Source organism: Schistocerca americana, chromosome X, assembly GCF_021461395.2.
Source record: "Schistocerca americana isolate TAMUIC-IGC-003095 chromosome X, iqSchAmer2.1, whole genome shotgun sequence".
NCBI classification, from domain to species: domain Eukaryota; kingdom Metazoa; phylum Arthropoda; class Insecta; order Orthoptera; family Acrididae; genus Schistocerca; species Schistocerca americana.
In genome coordinates this window covers 902,252,743-902,272,847 of record NC_060130.1, presented here as the reverse complement: position 1 = coordinate 902,272,847, position 20,105 = coordinate 902,252,743, and the positions used below count along the sequence as shown (strand labels likewise).

At 42.6% G+C, this 20,105-nt stretch overlaps 1 protein-coding gene across 1 annotated transcript in view; it reads right to left on the bottom strand.

The window, feature by feature from the left end:
• LOC124556682 (zinc finger protein 257-like) overlaps nt 1–20,105 on the bottom strand; it is an 89,502-nt gene that overhangs the window by 32,322 nt on the left and 37,075 nt on the right. Inside the window, exons 2-3 of the mRNA XM_047130649.1 lie at nt 10,862–11,014; nt 8,850–8,904 (exon numbers count right to left, since the gene is read on the bottom strand). Of these exons, the coding sequence (XP_046986605.1) occupies nt 8,850–8,904; nt 10,862–11,014 (208 nt within the window). The remainder of the gene's footprint in view (nt 1–8,849; nt 8,905–10,861; nt 11,015–20,105) is intronic.

Here is a 20,105-nt window from a genome sequence, read left to right as displayed (position 1 = left end):
ACCTCACCACCCATCCTGTAACACCTACAATGGCCCCTATCCCACCTACTCCCACAAGTGTAAAGCTAAACCCCCTCCTGCTACCCCTGAGCTTACTGACCCTGTCCATCCCATTGATCCCCCCCCCCCCCCCTCCCCCGTCCACACCAACAATTCCCTCCGTCCCACCCCCCACAGCTGAAGACATCATCTGGTTCCTCACCATAGTCCTCCAAAACATTCACCCTTTCCAGCACCGCCACACCCTCCAACAAATATCCTTCGCTGCCCACTCCGTCTTACACCTTCTCCACTTACTCCCACAACCAAGCCCACTTCACCTTCACCTGCCTCGACACCCTAGCCTAAGTCTCTTCCCTCCCCTCTCTTCAACCCCCCTCTGCTCCCCTCACGGTGCAGCATGAGTGTCGCATCCTATTCCAGTATGTCCGCTCCTTCCACACCAACAAATACCTACTCATGAATACCCTCTCCCACCATTGGGTCAACACCTTCCTCCTGAATGAAACCTTTCTCCAGCTCCACCATACTATCCACACCTCTCCCTATATCCTAAACCGCACTGATGCTCCTGGTCCTAGGGCACAGGGTGGAGTCGCCATTGGCCACCTTAAGCATATCTCCATCCGGCCACAACCCCTCCTAAATTACCCCACCGAACACCTTATCCTCAACATCATCTTCCCCTCCCTCACAATGATCTGCACCACCATCTATGTCTGCTCCATTGCTACTCTTCCCTATGACTTCATCTCCCGCATTGACCACACCTTCTCCACCTATGTGATTGCTGCTGACATTAACATCCATAGCCGCTCCCCTGCCGCCCTTCAGCAGTGGTATCAGTTCCTCTCCATGATCTAAGGTGACCTTATTCCCCTTCGCCAGCACGCCTGTCCCGAAAGCAACATCATCCCCGATGTTGTCATTGCCTCCGCCAACCTCCTTGGGTGTATCACCGTCGACATCCTTGAACCCACAGGCAGCAACCACCTCCCCATCCTTCTCACCATAACGTCTGCTCACCATATCCCTCCGGCTCCCCACCCTGCACCCCTTCCCAAGGTCGTCCATGACTACCGTCGTGCCAACTGGGATGCCTACTGGGAACCCATCGTCACCCAGGTCGAAAGCCACCCTCTTACTTATCACCATCCTGACGATTTCATCCACGCCTCGTCCTTCCTTCAGACTGTAATTACTGACGCCGTGGAGGCCCATGTTCCTTCTAAAACAATCCAACCCCACCGTCCCACTCTCCCTCCATGGGCTGTCCTCCTCCTCCGCGAATCCCGCCGCCTCTATCGCTCCTTCCTGCACACTTGTGACAGGGATACACTCCATCATCGGCAAATGCAGGACACCCACAGAACCTTATTACAGCAAAGAAATACCTGGACTGGTGCCAGACCTGTACACAACCCAACACCACCCTTCCTATCAACTCCTCCAAGTACTGGTCCACCTTCCATCACCTTACTGGTTCCCATTCCACACCCCATTACCCCCTTCTCCGTAACGACTGCCCCCTTCCTGACAACCTCAGTAAGGCCAACCACTTCGCTTCCCACTTTTCCAAGGTATTATCCGTCCCTGACGATCCCCACTTTGATTATTCTCTTTTCCCCACCGTTATGGAACGTGCCGATACCTCAGTCGCTCCACTTGCTCCTGGTCTCCAATACTTGGGGCAGTTGGCCCCCCTCTGTCTTGAACACTCCAATCACAGCACAAGACATTAAACTTATCCTCCAGTCAAAACGCAACATGACCCCTGGTCACGACTGTGGCATCTACCACCACCTTAGAGAAAGCCCCTTCTCCTTCCTGACTGTCCTTGCCAATCTCTATCACGTCATCCTCTCTACCGGCTTCTACCCCGACCTGTACAACACTTCCCACGTCCTCTTATTCCTCAAACCCGACAAACCTCTTCCTATCGTCCCATGTGCCTCATCTCCGTCTTCAGTAAGGTCTTTGAATCCATCCTCTCCCGTCGTATCCATCAGCACCTTCATCAAAACCACCTACTCCCCCTTACCCTGTGTGGCTTCCGACCCTCCTCCTCCACTGAACACCAACTCCTTAACCTTGTCCACTTTCTTTCCCTCCAGCTTAACTCCCATCACTCCGCCAATTTTGTTTCCCTCGACCTCCAAAATGCCTATTACCGCATATAGCATCCCGGTCTCCTCTTTAAATTCAAAACCTATGCTTGCCTGTCAATTTTGTCCATCTGGTCACTTTCTTCCTCTCACACCATCCTTCCTACGTCATCATCCACAACACCAACTCCCGTATCTTTTATCCCACTGCTGGCATGCCCCAGGGCTCCGTCCTCTCCCCTTTCCTCTATCTCCTGTACACCGCTGATATGCCCAAGCCACCCCCCACCTGTCCACCTTCTCCAATATGCTGATGACACTGCCTTCCTGGCTCTCTATCCTACCCTTCCAACGGCACCAACGCTCCCTCCAAACCCACCTTAACCAGTCCACCACTTGGTGTAACCAGTGGTTCCTTCATCTCAACCCCTCCAAAACCCAGGCAACCATCATAGGCCGCACCACCCACTACTTCCGTCCCCATGATTTCCACCTCACCATTTTTGGTCGTCCCATCCAGCTCACCCCCACCCTAAGATACCTTGGCCTCACCCTCAACCGTCGCCTCACCTGGACCTCTCACCTCCTGACCACCCAGCAGAAAGCCCATTCCTGCCTCCGCCTCCTGAAACTCCTGCCTGGCCAGACATGGGTATTGCATCCTTCCACCATCCTCAACACCTACAAATCCCTCATCCATCCTATCCTCTGTTATGCCAGCATTGCCTGGATCTCCACACCCACCCGCTTTTACAAGGCCCTCCAAATCTTCGAACGACATGTGCTCCGCCTTGCCTTCTGTATCTGCCTTCCTTCCCCCACACAGCTCCTGTTATGACCCAATCCCTTTCCCACACCTCCTTTTCCTCCAACATCTCCGCATCCTTTTCACTGTCCGCAGGCTTGATCCCCCCCCCCCCCTCTGGCTTCCTCCTTCCTCTCTACCCCCCCCCCCCCCCCAGTCATTGCCGTGCCTCTATCGCTGTATCCCTTCGTCTCTCCACCTCCACACCCTCCATTTCCTTCACCAGGGCAATTTCTAGCACCTCCCCTCCCGGATGTTGAACTTCAACGTGACATCTACCCTTTCTTCCAACTATAACCTGTACTTGTAACACCCCCCCCCCTCCCCTTCCACAGGGCCCCCTTTTTTTTCCTCTCCCCTCCTTCTCCCAAGAGCGGATTTTTTTTCCTTCCCTCCCTGAGTCCCTGCACCCCCTCCTCGACTGCTTCCCTCCCACGTCCTTCCCTCCCCAGCCCTCTTCAGCGCACTCCTCGCCCGTCTCCCCCCCCCCCCCCCCCCATCTCCTCCCCTCACCACCTTCCCTTCTTCCCTCCTCCCTCGTCTGTCTGCCCCTGGCAGAGCCTCTCTGCTCATCGGCGTCAGTGTTGTGTTTGGTGCTGTTCTCCTATGCATCATGAGCTGTGATTTTAATTGCGTGCTAGACTTGTACATAAAGTTATTGTCAGTGATTGTTATATGCTACGCCGTCCGTCGATACTTTTATGGTCCTGTGTGTGGTTTTGTTTTGTGTGCGCCAATTTTTTACAGTTTTTATCTCCATTTTACAGCGCCGGTAAAGCTATTGTCCCGCATGATCGCGCAGTCTATGTGCGCATAACACAGCGTAAAACGTATCCTTATGATCGTACTTGACTGTACTAGAGACAGCTTCGCTGCAGTCCCGTGTGAGCGGAAATCCAATGAGGTTCCAGCAAACGCGGAAGAATACATATTGAAATGTTTACATCAGGTTTATTCTTATAATTAATTAGTACTGTACCTGTTATCATTTACCTCATAGTAGCTTTTGCTGTAGTACTTAGCAGACCTGTTCCACTGGAACACACTAGCTTGTAGCGTACATTTTGTATGTGTTTACAATCTGTACACTGTGCTGATCTGGTGTTGGCACACGTAAGGTATCGAACGGTTCACATATTTTATTTTGCATTCTTATTGCCTCCCAGTAGTTTAATTATTTTATTTTCGTTCCCATTTAGATTGTTTTGTCTGGTAAGGCATCTTACAAGCAGATGCCTCATCCAAATGATTTTTATTCTTATTTTATGTCCTATTGTGGCAACTGACAAATGAAGCTGCTGCTGCTATTTTTGTACGTTAGTTTCCACATATATTATTATCCTTATATGCATGGATGCACAGTTTTGAATCGTGCTTCATTATGGTACCATCTGTTACATTAAAAATTTTCTGTTCTATGCTTTTCATATAATCTGATGATGCCTCACAAAAACAAAATGTGTAATTGATAAAAATAAAAACCAGTTTGCAACCAAGGCTACCTTAAAAACAAAACACAACACATTAAAGATGAGTGTGTGTGTGTATATATATATATATATATATATATATATATATATATATATATTGTTTTAGCATTTTTATTTTTTCCTGATTATAGTGTTTCATTCACTACACATAGGCTGTTTCTTTATTCACTTTCTTTGGTCCCACTTTTACTTCTCACTTATTTTTATTACATCTGGTGCTGGTAGGTAGGTAGGTACGCAGGCTGGCTGGCTGGCTGGCTACAAGCCATCTACTCACTTCCTACTGACCAACACATGGCCCTTACTGGCACTGAGGCAGAACCAGAATCCATCAGACCTCCACCCTGACATCCAATGAGCTCTCGCTTGACACCACTGAAGTCACAAATGGTGGCAGTTTGGGGTCAACGGAATGCATGCTACATGGTGTGTGGCACAGAGCTGTCCCTGAAGTAACTGATTAGTAACAGTTTGTTGAGTCACTGTGGTGCCCACTGCTGCTCCAATTGCTGCTGAAGATGCAGTATGATGCACCACAACCATATGCCGAACAAAATAGTCTTCCCTCTCGGTAGTGCCACATTGCCATCCATAGCCTGGTCTTTTGTGGCTGTACATCCTCGTGACCATCACTATCAGCAATCGTGTACAGTGGCTACATTCCTGCCACGACTTTCTGCAATATCACAGAAGGAATATGCAGCGTTCTGTGGCTCTATCACGTGACCTCATTCAAATTCAGTGAGGTGTCGATAATGGTGTCTTTCTCGCCTTAAAGGTATTCTTCACTATCCTGATAGTGGTGCTGCTAGTGCCACTCTTACGCGACTGGTGCGAAATTTGAATAGCCATCATCTTCCAGATGTAGTAACACACCTACCAGCTTTTGTTTATGTTGCAAAACATCTCATTGTTGGTTTTTTTTTTCCATCAATGTATATGTGAACATTGGTATTTGTATTGTGTATGTCATTCTAATGCTGACTAAGCTTTTTATACTATGACTGAGTTGGCTCTTTAAGACAAGTCTATACATTATCACTAATCTTTTCGTGGCTGGTATCATTCTCCTACCACACTTCACCTGTCATTTTATTGCTCACCTTTTAGATATTTTTTGTATACTTTGCGTACCCCATTTTAGTTGTATTTTTGTTTTCTATCTTTTTATTCTGAAACACTGTTACATTGATTTTTTACGCATTTTATGCCAAACACTCATGTTAATACGTTTAAATATACTTATTATATCTAAAAACAAAGACTCTGTAACTTACCAAACGAAAGCGTTGGTACGTTGATAGAGACAATAAAACACACACACACACACACACACACACACACACACACACACACACACACACACACACACATTTCAAGCTTTCGCAACCCACGGTTGCTTCATCAGGAAAGAGGGAAGGAGAGGGAAAGACGAAAGGATGTGGGTTTTAAGGGAGAGGGTAAGGAGTCATTCCAATCCTGGGAGAGGAAAGACTTACCTTGGGGGGAAAAAGGAACAGGTTCTTAGATCTGTAGTTCTACTTTGTATCAATCTTGTGAACCACACTTACCTGGGAAGATGGACCAGTCAGCCCATTTCCTGCACTTTTTCGGCTATCTATTTTGGTTCCCCACCTAATTGGCACCCACATCAGTCACTTCCCCTGACACTGTCAGCTGGCTCCCTTGCTGGCTGCACTAGTAACTTCTGTGTCATTCAGTCAAGGCAGGCGAAACAGCTGGAGGAGGAGATTCTTGTTTAACGTCTTGTCAAGAGGGTCACTAGAGGCAGAGCACAAGTCCGCATTAGGGAAGGACAGAGAAGGAAACTGGCTGTGCCCTTTCAAAGGAACCATCCTGGCATTTGCTTTATGATATTTAGGGAAATCACGGAAAACCTAAACCTGGATGGTTGGATGCGGGCTTGAACCATAGAGTTGCTGGTCCTACAGTGAGTGCAATTATTTATTTATTAGTACATTTTTGTCCAGATCCCTCCCTCTATGTCAGCGCCTTTGTTTCAGTCCCATGTGTGTGTTTGATGTGAGTGTGACCCCCCCCCCCCTCCCCAACCCGACTGATGACTGACTGGCCTGACTGCCACACATTTCTCTCTCCATAATTGTGTGTATACTACTTTTCACACCTTTACCTTTCATTTTGGTATGTCAGCCACACAGTTGTATGCCAGTAGCTCCTCTTATTCACAGTTGGTGGCACCTGAAAATGAAGCTTTGGGCTTCAAAACAGGTCATGCAATAAAAAGATATTACTGGCAGCTGAAGTGGATTTTTGATTCTATTATTATGTTCCTCAATTTCAGATGTTCGCCTGATCGAATATTTTAAAATGTTTAAACGAAATTAAAGCTAATGCTAAATATTATACACATTTTAATTAAATACAAGTAGATGCACATTTGAAAATTATACATCCAACATTTATGATGAATCATATTGATCTGACTTTTTACAGGTAAGGTTTCCATCTCCCCTTCCACATTTCTTTTCATCAAGACATAGAAACTGTGAAAATTTGGCAACTGGTTGAAACATTGGATGGTTCTGTCTGAAATACTTCACTATAGCTGCTGAGAACAAATGGCTCTGAGCACTATGGGACTTAACTGCTGAGGTCATCAGTCCCCTAGAACTTAGAACTACTTAAACCTAACTAACCTAAGGACATCACACACATCCATGCCCGAGGCAGGATTCGAACCTGCGACCGTAGCGGTCTCGCGGTTCCAGACTGTAGCACCTAGAGCCGCTCGGCCACTCCGGCTGGCTGCTGAGAACATTCTTCATCAGATTAGACTAGAATTTTTTGGGATATAGATTTTGGAACCATTCTCTTACATCTGTTACCCTTTTTACTTGAGCACTTGTGTCTATCAAATTCCTGTTATTACATATTAATAACAACCTAAACTTGTCAGTTCACATCTGTAATCTCTGTAAAAATTCTGCAGCATTTGCCATTCATTTGATTGCATCTGTGATGCTAGTAAACCTCCAAAGAATTTTTTTAAAAAAGACCTTCAGGTACATAAAGCCAACTTAAATGATACAAGATTCATTGAATTGCTGTCCTACAATTAAATCTGAATGATAAAGTAAAATAAAATTGATATAAATGATGATGACAACAACAACAGTACCTAAATCTTCAGTGCAAAGCTAAATTTGCCACTGTAGTTTCCTGTGCAATCGAATTAGAACCCACAGAAATTTCAGCAATTTGCTACACTTTTCATGCATAATGTCCTCACTAGGAAGATGTAAATGCACACAGGCTAAATAATTTGCAAAATTTATTTCATCATGTGCCAAATAAAATTTGCATTTCACTGAACATGACAATATTTACATTCCAAAATTTACAACTGCTCCAAATAAATACCATAGCATGACATTTTGGTTTATTACCCAGAGTGTCTGCAATGTGTGTCATAACCAGTAACTGCGTTACATTTCCGAGATTCTTACAGAACTTGGTTTTCAGCCTGGAAACCTAATATATCAACACCTGGCAACTTTGTCTCTTTAGATGAGGATGTCAAAAACACATGGTCACACTTGTGAGCAAGAAACCTACACTGAAACAATGTGATTACTATCTATAATTTTCAGTTCCTTAACTTTTATTAGTTCTCTAACAGAAACCACCTATAGAAATAAAGACAGATAGTAAATAAATAAAACAAAACAGGGATCTGGAGGTGTCTCATCATGATTGATACATTTCTCTTAGCTAGAAAAGGATCTGGTAGAAAGAACTGGTAGTCGCAAGCCTGGAAAATTTTTCTTTACAGTAAAGTTTTTCCTGTTTCCCATTTCTGGTGATCTAACTTACAATCGAAACTGTCTGAATCATTAATATCTAAACAGAACAACAAATGCCAACACCCTACAGCAAACTGCCACTGCAGATGTATGACACAACAAACTAACTGCTCACAGAAATACCAACTTCACAGTCAAATTAACAGAGCACTAATTGGCCGAGAAAGGCAGATTACCATCAATCCATGTTATTATCCACAGAACTCTAGTAACAGGGTGACTGAACATATCTGCCATAAACTAAAATACAACTGTTGTTCAATGTAAATATTTTGAACAGTTCTCAAGTAAACGTTTCTTGAGCTACAACAAAATAATGCATAAATTATTATTATTATTATTATTATTCCTTTAATGTTCAATTATTGAAGTCAAATATGAATAAATTTAGTACTGACGTGTACTCTTTCTTGTTTTACACTTTTATTGTGGGTTAGAACTTTAATACCATTTCATTGCAATTTATTCTATCACTTAAATTTTGTTAACAAACTGAAAAAAACTGGGAATTTACTTCTGATTGGTGACATTGTAACAGTGTGATTGTGCACTTTTGTATTTAGAAACCATAGCAAGGAAAATAGCAATAAATTTAGAACTATACCTGTCTTAGCATCAGATCCTTCGATAACTGCAGGATGACTCACTCTCAGTGACTGCTACAGGACATAAAAAATATTTTTTTAAAAATAAATCATTACTCTGTACCACATGTATAAGGAAAAAGAAGTAACAAAACACTACCAGCACTAAGCACCAAAATAATAAAATTATTTTGTTTCTGAATTAACTAACTCTCTGGACTAGGTTACACACACACACACACACACACACACACACACACAGATTTATACAGGGTGATTATAATTACAGTTCAAATGCTGTAAAAACAGAACCAATGCTGAGAATGATGTTAAATTTAATGAAAATTTTACTACTAGATGGCACTGTAAGCAGCAGAACATGCAAAAATAAGACAAGAGTGCATGGCTGTTCTCAGTTAGCATCTGAGACACTCGGCATCACTGTCTCAATACAGGATTGCGCACTACTGGTAAAGCTCTTTTTCAAGAATGGTAACTGTGCGCCAGTAGCTCTGCAGAAGTTCTGGACACTCAAGCATATGAAAAATGGCACTGGTCCAACGTCTGTCAAGGGTCTGCAGAAAATGATTACAAAATCCGAAAACACAGGTTCTTTTGAAGTGCAATGTGGCAGAGGGAGGAAAACAACTGATCAAACAACAACAGAAGATTTGTAGGAGGGGTCAAGTAGTGGTCTGAAAATATGCAGTGCACGGGGAATTGCCCAAACTTTGGACATACCAAAGCATAAAATTCTACTTAACATCCTGCATGGCTATCCATACGAAATTAACCATATTCAGGAGCTGCTTCATTGTGAATTGCCCGTATAAGAAACAGTTGCTCTTGAATTTCTTGCTCACATAGAAGTAGACAACATGGGTTGATGTATGACATGACACACAACATTTACCTTTCTAGTGCTGACTGCAGGAATGATCACTTCATCCAGCACACAGTCTCCACACACTCGGATGTGCATCTTCCTGTCCACAGTATCTCACCTCGTCTAGCATTATCTTCGAGTGACAGGTGAACCCATTTCCATCTCCAAGGACAGATCATTTCACAGAACTGCAGAATATGAGCAACAGAAAATCTGCTCGCACATCAACCAGCACCAGTTTAATCTGTAAAGGTAACTGTGTAGTGTGGGTTGATGACATTGTTTATCATAGGGACACATTTTTTTGGAGACATGAGTCCTGTGGGGCCTGTGCCCTGTACTGGCACTGGTGCATGCTATGAGAGTCTTTAGCTCACCATCATTACAACTCTTCAACAGTGTGGACGTGTGGTAGGAAAATATTTAGGCAAGATGGTGCTTCCTAATACATTGCACAGCCAGTGAAGCAGCTGCTGCAGGGCATCCAGATCACTTAATCTTTATCTGTGTGACCTCTGGCTGTCGTGTAATCTGGAAGATGATGTATTGAGTTCTCTGGTTACAAATATAGTTGAACTGAAGGTATGTGTTAAGCAACACATGCAGCATGCAACCCCTGAGATACTCCGATCTGTTGTGAAAAACGCTGTTTCTCAATTTCAACTTGGGGCACAGAACAATGGACAGCATATTGAACATATCTTGCACCAGTCTCACAACAATTAAAAACAGATCTCATCACTGCTTTTTATGTGGTTCTTGGCCTTAGGATAGTCAAATACCTATTTTTCCCATACAATGTGGTACAATCTTGCTGTGGTGGATGGGCATACTTAACAGTGCCACAACTGTTGAATACCAAACTTTGCGGTCATTTGCAACTCACACCAAAGCTATCATACCACAATTCATATGTTATTCGTAGTCAAACCCATTTACGTAATATTTCATACTGGGCAGAGGTTCTCTCTCTCGCTCTCGCTCTCTCTCTCTCTCTCTCTCTCTCTCTCTCTCTCTCTCTTCCACATTTTCAAATTAGAGCTGGGCCAGAATAAGTTTTTCAGGCTCCTGTAAGACTTTATATTTTCAATAGGAAACACCATGACTTGAAAGAGTATATAAGAGTAGACTGATGGATTTGATTACCTCAGATTGAAGATTTGGATCTTCCTGCAAGTTACATACAGAATCCAAGGTCAAATTGGCTTCTTCACATGCTCTCCAAAAGTTATAAAATTCTTCCACTTTATTACTGCAAGACACACATATAAGCTTAGGAAGACGATCTCCTGGATGCACCTACACAAAAGAAACATTTATACAATTAACCTTCAGATCTTAGAATTCTGGAGCCCACTACTGTACAATATATAGCTAAAAAAATGAGAGCACAGTTAATGCTCCAGGTCCTCCCTCCATTTTACAACATACATGATGCAATTGCTGAAGCAGAAAGTCAACTCTGCAGCAACACCAAATGTAACTGGTAATAAATGCCAGGAACTTTTTAATTTTTTTTCCCCCAGTGCAACAAGTGTCTTCACACAATAATAGTGTGAATCTGTACCTTTGTTAGTAAAATCATCTGGATCACCAACATGTGACAACTGTGAACCACACTTTCTACTCCATGGTTGGATAGCAGAACTGATGATTATTATTATTATTTTAGGTCAGAGGTGCTCAACATCATGATCATCAGCGCCCTGACAAAAAGTCAGCATGCCAACCTCATGGGTGGTGATGAAGGCTGTGCAGTTTATGCAGAGCAGCAATAAAGTCTGCCTCCCTCCCCCACCAATTCAGGGTTGAGGCCTGACAGTTCACAAAACTTCACCACTCTTGTAACACTGAAATCAGTACTGGCAAGTATGATGGGCAGATCTCTATCGAGACTGAGGGCTACCTGATAACAGTATATAAGACACACATTGCCAAAATATGCTCAGCTAAAAGTGGCACACCACAAACCTCAGAGTGGTGGATCCTCTCGCCGTTTGAGGAAGCAGTGTGTTAAAGGGGTATATGCGATGCACAGTCTGGTAGGCAGAACTCCTTCCAGCAGTGCAGATGTCATGAAGTCCGTCATGCCTGTGTGGTCGATTTGAGGGACCACAGTTTTTTTCTGTCACCTTCAACCATTCAGTCCCCGGCTGACGCATGACGTGTCTGTCACAAAATGAGATGACAGCAAGCAACGGGACGGAACACTGACAGACACCACCATCCCGAATGCTTCTATGGCCGCTTTGTCAGCCGTGTTTTTTCCCTGTATCCTGATGTGGCCAGGTACTCAGCAAAAGATAACCTCCTTGCCACACCACAGGAGTTGCTGTAAGGAATCATGGATGAGCTGAATCAACTGGTCTGCACTGGGTGAAGTGCTTGTAGTGCAGTGTGCAGATAAGAAACGAACAACAATGCCCGTGAAGCCTCTGCTGTGTCATAATAATGCCATATAACTCCGCATCATAATTTGTAAATTGTTCCAGAAGATGCACTTTGAAAACCATATTAGGGAAACAGTGGAAGAACTGAGGACATCCTCTTGCTCGGGTCCACCTGCATATACAATGATAAAACTGTGGTACATTCTTAAACTGGAAGAAAATAAAGTTGTAAAAAACGTAATCCTGAGTACAAGTTTTCTTGTACCGCGTCATGCTTAAAATCACTTTGGGCCTCTGAAGACAGCAAGGGGGCAACATGTTCCATCCCTGGCTGTGTATTCGGAGGTGTGATAGATCCAGGTCATTGAGATAGTCAATGGCACATATTCTGAATGGCTTGGTCACATGGGGCCAATTCCTGAACAGCCATTCAAAGTTGGGTTGGGCAACTACACTAAATGGCAATAACTGAGGTGATGCTGAGACTTTCAGTGCCTGTTGAGCCAACAAGATAAGTCACCAAATGCAGAGTGGTGGTTCACCATTCTCTAACTGAGCTGGTCCGAAAGGCTCCAGTTGATATCCGAATGTCCTCATGATGGACAGTGCCTAACATTTTATCACAGAACAAGCTGGGCAGATTTGTACAATCGGCAGTTTGGGTCTACAGCAATATCACAGCTTCATGGCTAGTAGTGTCCTACTCTGCTATTCCAGCTTTCCATCTCAACTAGTATGGTGCATGCCAACAATGAGTACTACCAAACAGTTATACAGTGACAGAGGAAAAAATAAATAAAAAGAAAGGTAAGAGTGATTGTCTTCTTTTGGATAAAATGGAGAGGACATCTAGAAATTTGAAAGCAGAGTAGTAGTAGTAGTAGTAAAATTTCAAATATGAGAACAGAACACACAACATAAAGCTCCTAATACAGATATGTGAGATGTGGCACATGGACACAAAGGAAGGAAGATCAGGGTTTAACATTATGTAGGCAATGAGGTCATCAAAGACTGTATATAATAGACTGCATATAATAGAAATGGGGAAATTAACAAAATATCCCTTTCAAAGGAATCATCCCAGAACCCACCTCAAGAAATTATGAGGAAAGAAACAAACCTAAATTTGAATACTGGGGTGGATATTTCAATCTAACTCATCTCAAAGGCAAGTTCAATATTTCAGACACTGCATCACCTCATTCAATTCAAAATTAAGCTGAGAAATGCACGATTGTGTCATTTATGACATGATTATAGGATAATGAATCTTCATCCTTGATGTTGACATATTTTTTGTTTTTTGTGCCATTCTTTATTTGGAGTGTGGCTTCTGTGGGTGAAAATCTGTTGTCTTTTCAACCCATTTACAAATTTAATGAATCACCATGATCTGTTTAATGAAAATAAAGTTAAACAAATTTACAGCATGTGTAGTCAACATGGATTAAACACAAAAATGAGTGTCTGGCCACTCATACCATCTATCATGACAGCTAGTCTGTAAAAATTTTGATATTTAAAATAATTCCTGTAATATGGTAGGGCCATTCACTATTCCCTTTACTTTTGAAGAGGAAAAGAAGCTTGCTTTCTTTTTTGCATCCTCACTTCTGAAGAATACAGGGCACACGCTTGTTAATATTAAAAATGTATGTGTGTAGTTACTTTGATCCGTATTTTCTACATAATCCATTCCTTTCTTCATATTTAATGACAGGCTATTCTCTTTAACAAAAAATTGTGTTTGAGGACATCATCAGTTATTTTCCTGGTCAAATATCAAAAGTCATCACCCACTTTTAGTGTCCCGTTTCCTAATCTAATCTCATCGGTATCACCTCGTTTAATTCGAATACATTCCATTACCTTTGTTTTAACTTTGTTGATATTTATCTTATACACTTTTTCAAGATTCTGTCCAGTATGTTCAACTGCTCTCCCAAGTCCTTTGTCATCTCCTACAGAACTACACTGTCATCAGCAATTTTGAAAGTTTTTATCTCTCCTCCCTGAATAATAATTTAATCCCTTTCCTAATTCCTCCTTGGTTTCCTTCACAGCTTAGCTAATGTGTAGATCGAATAATGTCAAGGATAGAGTACAATCCTATCTCAGTCTCTTCTCAGCTGTTGCTTCCCTTTCATATCCCTTGACTCTTATAAATTGCAGTCTGACTTACATGCAAGTTGTAGATAACTTTACACTCCCTGTATTTTATCCTCTCCAACTCCATAATTTCAGAGTGTAGGCTATTCAACACTGCCAAAAGCATTCTCTAAATCTAAAAATGCTACATATGTATATATGTTTTTCTTCAGCAAGATATGTTGTGGGCTCAGTATCATATGTTCCTACATTTCTCCAGAACCCAAACCTATCTTCCTCGAAGTTAGACTCTACCAGTCTTTCTATTCTTCTATAAATAATTTATGCCAGAATTTTGGTAACCATGGCTAATGTTTCTTTAATATTCGTGCCTATCAGCACTTGCCTTCTTTAGAATTGGAATTATTACAGTCTTCTTGAAACATGAGAGCATTTTGCCTGTCTCATATATATATCACACGATTAAAAGTACGCTGATACCTATTGGTGGACATTGATATGGAATTTGTGCACCCTCTGCCTTTATAATGAGGACATTGAGAACCTCTTTAAAGCAGCTGGAAACCTTTCAACGAGTTATCTGAATGTCTGTGGAGGAGTGGTAGACCATTCTTCCTCTGGAGCTGAAATCAGAGAAGGTTTTGATGTTGGGCACTGAGGACTGGAGCAGATCCAAGGTTCTGACTTTTCCCAAAAGTGTTCCATCGGGTTCAGGTTGGGATACTGGACAGGCCAGTCCACTTGAGAAATGTTACTGTCCACAAACCATTGCCTCACAGATGCTGCTTTATGACTTCACTGTTGGCACTACATGTGATGGCAGGTAATGTTCTTCAGGTATTTGCCAAACCCAAACCTTCCACCAGATTGCCATAGGGTGTACGGTGATTCAGCTTTCCAACCCACTCACTTCCAGCGATCCACTGTCCAGTGGCATCACTCTTTACATCACCTCACTCATTGCTTATTACTGACTACAGAAAAGTGTGTTTCTGAGAACCTGCTCAACCAATGCCCCTTTTTTTTAACTCCCTAAGCACAGTAATTGTGCTAGATTGATTGCTGGTAGGACTTCGGAATTCATGAGTGAGTCCTTACACTGATTTCATGTGATGCTTGACACCACTGTGCATCAGTACATGAAGTCTGACTGGTCTTGGTTTAGCTGTGGTAATTCCTTCACGTTTCAACTTCACAATCGCACCACCCACAGTCGACTTGGGCACAAGGGTTGAAATGTTCCTGATGGATTTATTACTCAGGTGATATCCAATAATCAGTCCATGTTCAAAGTCACTGAGCTTTCCTGACCAACCCATTCTGTTGTTACAATTCTCTAGTGACAACACAATACTGCCTGCCTCATTTTATTCTGGCAGATCAATCCAACATTACACAGGGGTGTCTGGATATTTTTCATCAGATGGTGTACATCTTACATACCAGGTGGAATATTATTGTCATGGCAGGCTCTCCCAAGGATCTCAATAAATCCAAGGGAATTTCATTAACTCTGTGATCTTTGTTTGAACTTAGGTCTTTTGATCTCTGCCAAATTCTTCTCACAATATGTTTGCCTTCTCGTCTTCATTTACTTTCTCTTCTATTTATATAATGTTCATTTCCCTTGTATAGTCCTTCCATTCACATCTACATCTATATGGATACTCTGCAAATCACACTTAAGTGCCTGGCTGTGGGTTCATCGAACCATCTTCACAATAATTCTCTATTATTCCACTCTCAAACAATGTGCAGAAAAAAGAAACACTTATATTTTTCCGTGCAGGCTCTGATTTCCCTCATTTTATTATGATGATCATTTCTCTCTATGTAGGCTGGCATTAACAAAATATTTTCACATGCTAAGGAGAAAATTGGTGATTGAAATTCGTGAGAAGATCCCGCAGCAACAAAAAATGCCTTTGTTTTAATTATGTCCACCCAAAATCCTCTATCATGTCTGTGACACTCTCTCTGCCCTGTTTCTCAGTAACAAAACATGCTGCTCTCCTTTGAACTTTCTTGATGTACTCTGTTACTACTATCTGGAAAGGATCCCACACTCTACAGCAGTACTTCAAAAGAGGACAGACAAGCATAATGTAGGCAAGTCTTCTTAGTATGTCTCTTGCATCTTTCAAGTGTTCTGCCAATAAATCAGTCTTTGTTTCACCTTCCCCACAACATAAAAACTGTTCTTTCCAAGTTAAGTTGTTCATTATTGTAATTCCTAGGTATATGGTTTAATGTACGGCCTTCAGATATGATTGATTTATTGCGTAACTGAAGTTTAACAGAGTCTCTTTAGCACTCATGTGAATAACCTCACACTTTTCACTGTTTAGGGTCAATTTTCGCACCACACAGATATCTTTTTTAAATCATTTTGCAATTTGTTTTTATCTTCTACTGACTTTACTAAACAATAGATGACAGTACTATCATCTGCAAACAACCCAAGATGGCTGCTCAGATTGTCTCCTAAATTGTTTATATACATAAGGAAGACCTGAGAGCCTTTAACACTACCTTGGGGAATGCCATAAATCACTTCTGTTTTATTCAATGACTTTCTGTCAATTAGTACGAACTGTGACCTCTCTGACAGGAAATCACAAATCCAATCGCGTAACTGAGACAATATTCTATAGGTACGCAATTTTATTTCAATCTGCTTATGATGAACAGTGTCAAAAGGCTTTTAGAAATCTAAAAATACGGAATCAATTTGAAATCTCTTGTCAATAGCACCCAACACGTTGTGTCTGTAAGGAGCTAGTTGTGTTTCATAAGAACGATGTTTTCTAAGTCCGTGTTGACTGTGTGTCAATAGACTGTTCTCTTCGAGGTAATTCATAATGTTTGAACACAATATATGTTCCAAAATCCTGCAGCGTATCGATGTTAATGACACGGGCCTTTAAGTTAGTGAATTACTACTATTGCCTTTCTTGAATATTGGTGTGACCTCTAAAACTTCCAATCCTTGGGTACTGATCTTCCGTCAAGCGAGCGGTTGTGTATGATTGTTAAATGTGGAGCTATGTGTATGATTGTTAAGTGTGGAGCTACTACATCAGCATACTATGAAAGGCATCTAACTGGTATACGGTATGGACCAGAAGACTTGCTTTTATTAATTGATTTAAGATGCCTCACTACTCTGAGGATGTCCACTTCTAAGTTACTCATGTTAGCAGCTGTTTTTGATTCTAATTATGGAATATTTACTTGCTCTTCTTTGGTGAAGGAATTTCGGAAGGCTGTGTTTAGTAACTCTGCTTTAGCAGCACTGTCGACAATAGTATTTCCATTGCTATCACGCAGAGAAGACACTGACTGTGTCTTGCCACTAGCACGTTTAACATATGACCAGAATCTCTTAGGATTTTCTGCCAGGTTTTGAGACAGTTTCATTGTGGAAAATAGTATGAGCATCTCGCATTAAAGTCCACGCAAAATTTTGAGCTCCTGTGAAACACTGCCAATCTTGGGGTCTTGCGTTCATTTAAATTTGGCACGTTTTTAATTATTTCTGCAACAGCATTGCGACTCATTTTGTGCACCAAGGGAGATCAGCTCTGCCGTTTGTTAATTTATTTGGTCTCTCTCTCTCTCTCTCTCTCTCTCTCTCTCTCTCTCTTCCTGGTGGCACTATTTCTTTGCATTCAAACTACATCTGGGTCTACACTTACATTCTTAATTTGGAAGGAGTGAAGATTGTCTCTCAGGAAGGTGTAAAACGATCTTTTATCCGATTTCTTGAATAGGTATATTTTTCATTTATTTTTGGAGAATTTGAGAGTTACAATACTCAGTCTAACTGCAACAACACTGTTCACTAATCCTTATATCTGTTTTGATGCTCATTATTAGCTCAGGATTATATGTTGCTAAGAGGACAAGTATGCTTTCACAACCTATTACTATTTGCGTGGGCTCATGAACTAACTGCTCAAAATAATTTTCACAGAATGTGTTTAGCACAATTTTGGATGATGTTATGTGCATACCTCCAGATTGAAACATGTATTTTCGCCAACATATTGACGGTAAATTGAAGTCACCACAAACTATCATTGTACGAGTTGGGTACGTTTTCAAAATTAGACTCAAGTTTTCTTTGAATCTTTCAGCAATTATGTCATCTACTCCTTCCACCTTTCAGCTTTCTATTCTTTGCTTAGCATGGGCTTGCAGTATGAGCTCTCAATATTCACACAGCTGCTTCTCTTTTCCCCACGGGTTTCTTGACTTTTCGTATAGGTGGCACCTATCTTTCTCATAGTCAACACAACTGGGGAAATCTTGTTTTTCAAAGGCCGCCAGGGAGGAGTAAAGCCGCCAGTCAGCCTTAATAAGTTTCCATTTGAGTGTGCACGCAGATGGGATAGGAGTCAGCAAATGGATAGCACAAGGGAAATGGTCGCTTGAGTAGGACCACTCAAGACAATGGGCAAGCTGGGCAGTGCAGGATAGGTCCAAATGGGAATAGGTGTGCGAGGAGTCAGAAAAGTAAGTGGGTGCTCCAGAGTTAAGGCAGAGGAGATTGAGTTCATTAAGAAGATCAGCCAAGAGGGCGCCTCTCTGACAGAACCCCAAAGGGGATGATGCATATTAAGGTCACTGAGTAGCAGAAAAGGGGGGAGACAGCTGCCCAATAAGTTGAAGGAAGTCTGCCATGGTGATATTGAATGACAGTGGGAAATAAATGGTACAGAGGGAAAAAGTCAGGTGGGGAAGAAAAAGGTGAACTGCAACAGCTTGAAGGTGGATGGTCAGGGAGATGGGCTGACTATGAATGTCATCCTGTACGAGCAGCATGATGCTCCCTTGACATGGAATACGGACTTCAGAGGGCGGTCAAGACGAACCGGGAAAAATGTGAAAGCTCAAAACAGTCGCAAGGGTGCAATTTTGTTTCCTGAAGGCAGAGTACAAGGGGATACTTCGATGCTAAAAGCAGCCATAAATGTTCAGCTGGAGGAGAGTTATGATGATGAAGAGATGTAGGGGTGACACCTCAGCGGCTGCCGAGTGACAGCCTGTGAAGAGTCGCTATAGGACACAGAAGCAGGAGGATCCTGCTCCATGGGGTCCACAGAAGCATCAGCTTGCTTGTGCTGTCAGTCTGTGGAGTCCAATGCTGAAAAATGGTTGGTGGTGTGCACCGGTGACATGGAGGCTGGCCGGGCTAAGATACCACGTGGCAACACCGTCGAAGAAGATCTTCGAGTCAGCGAAAGAGAAGACTGTTTGCCTGTGGTGGACTTCTTTGAGCTTTTCCGGTTAGAGGAAGACTCGGGTGTTTGGCTGGAGGGACGTAGGAAGTGTTCACGAGAGTACTACTTCTGTCCCTTCCGGCGTACCATTGTGTTAGCTGATGGCTTCACCCCTTGAGGCGAGTGTGTGATGGGTTGTTGCACAGCTGGACGGGGGGATGGCGATGCTACCTTCACAATGGGCAATTTCACAACCTCAGAGCTGAATTTGAGGTTGCATGTCTGTGTAGCCATGTCCTTCATGGACCAAGGGGTAACAAGAACAGAACTATAGGTGCCAGACGGGAGAATGCAGGGTTTGTGACTAGCCAATAACTTGTGAGCAATTGGGTAAGGCACTTTTTCTATTACCCGGATCTCTTGGACAGCCTGCTCATCAAGATAGATGGGAAAATCCTGAGACAAGGCCGCCACTGCAGTTGATACAGTGGGGAGAAGGAGGCGGACAATCGCTCTTATGCGCATCCCTACCACAGGTTACACATTTGGCTGGGTGTCGACAAGACGTTCTAGTGTGGCTGAAGTGATGATACTGGTAACAGCACATCGGGTTTGGAATGGTACGGCTGGACTGTGATAATTTCATAGCCTGTTTTGATCTTG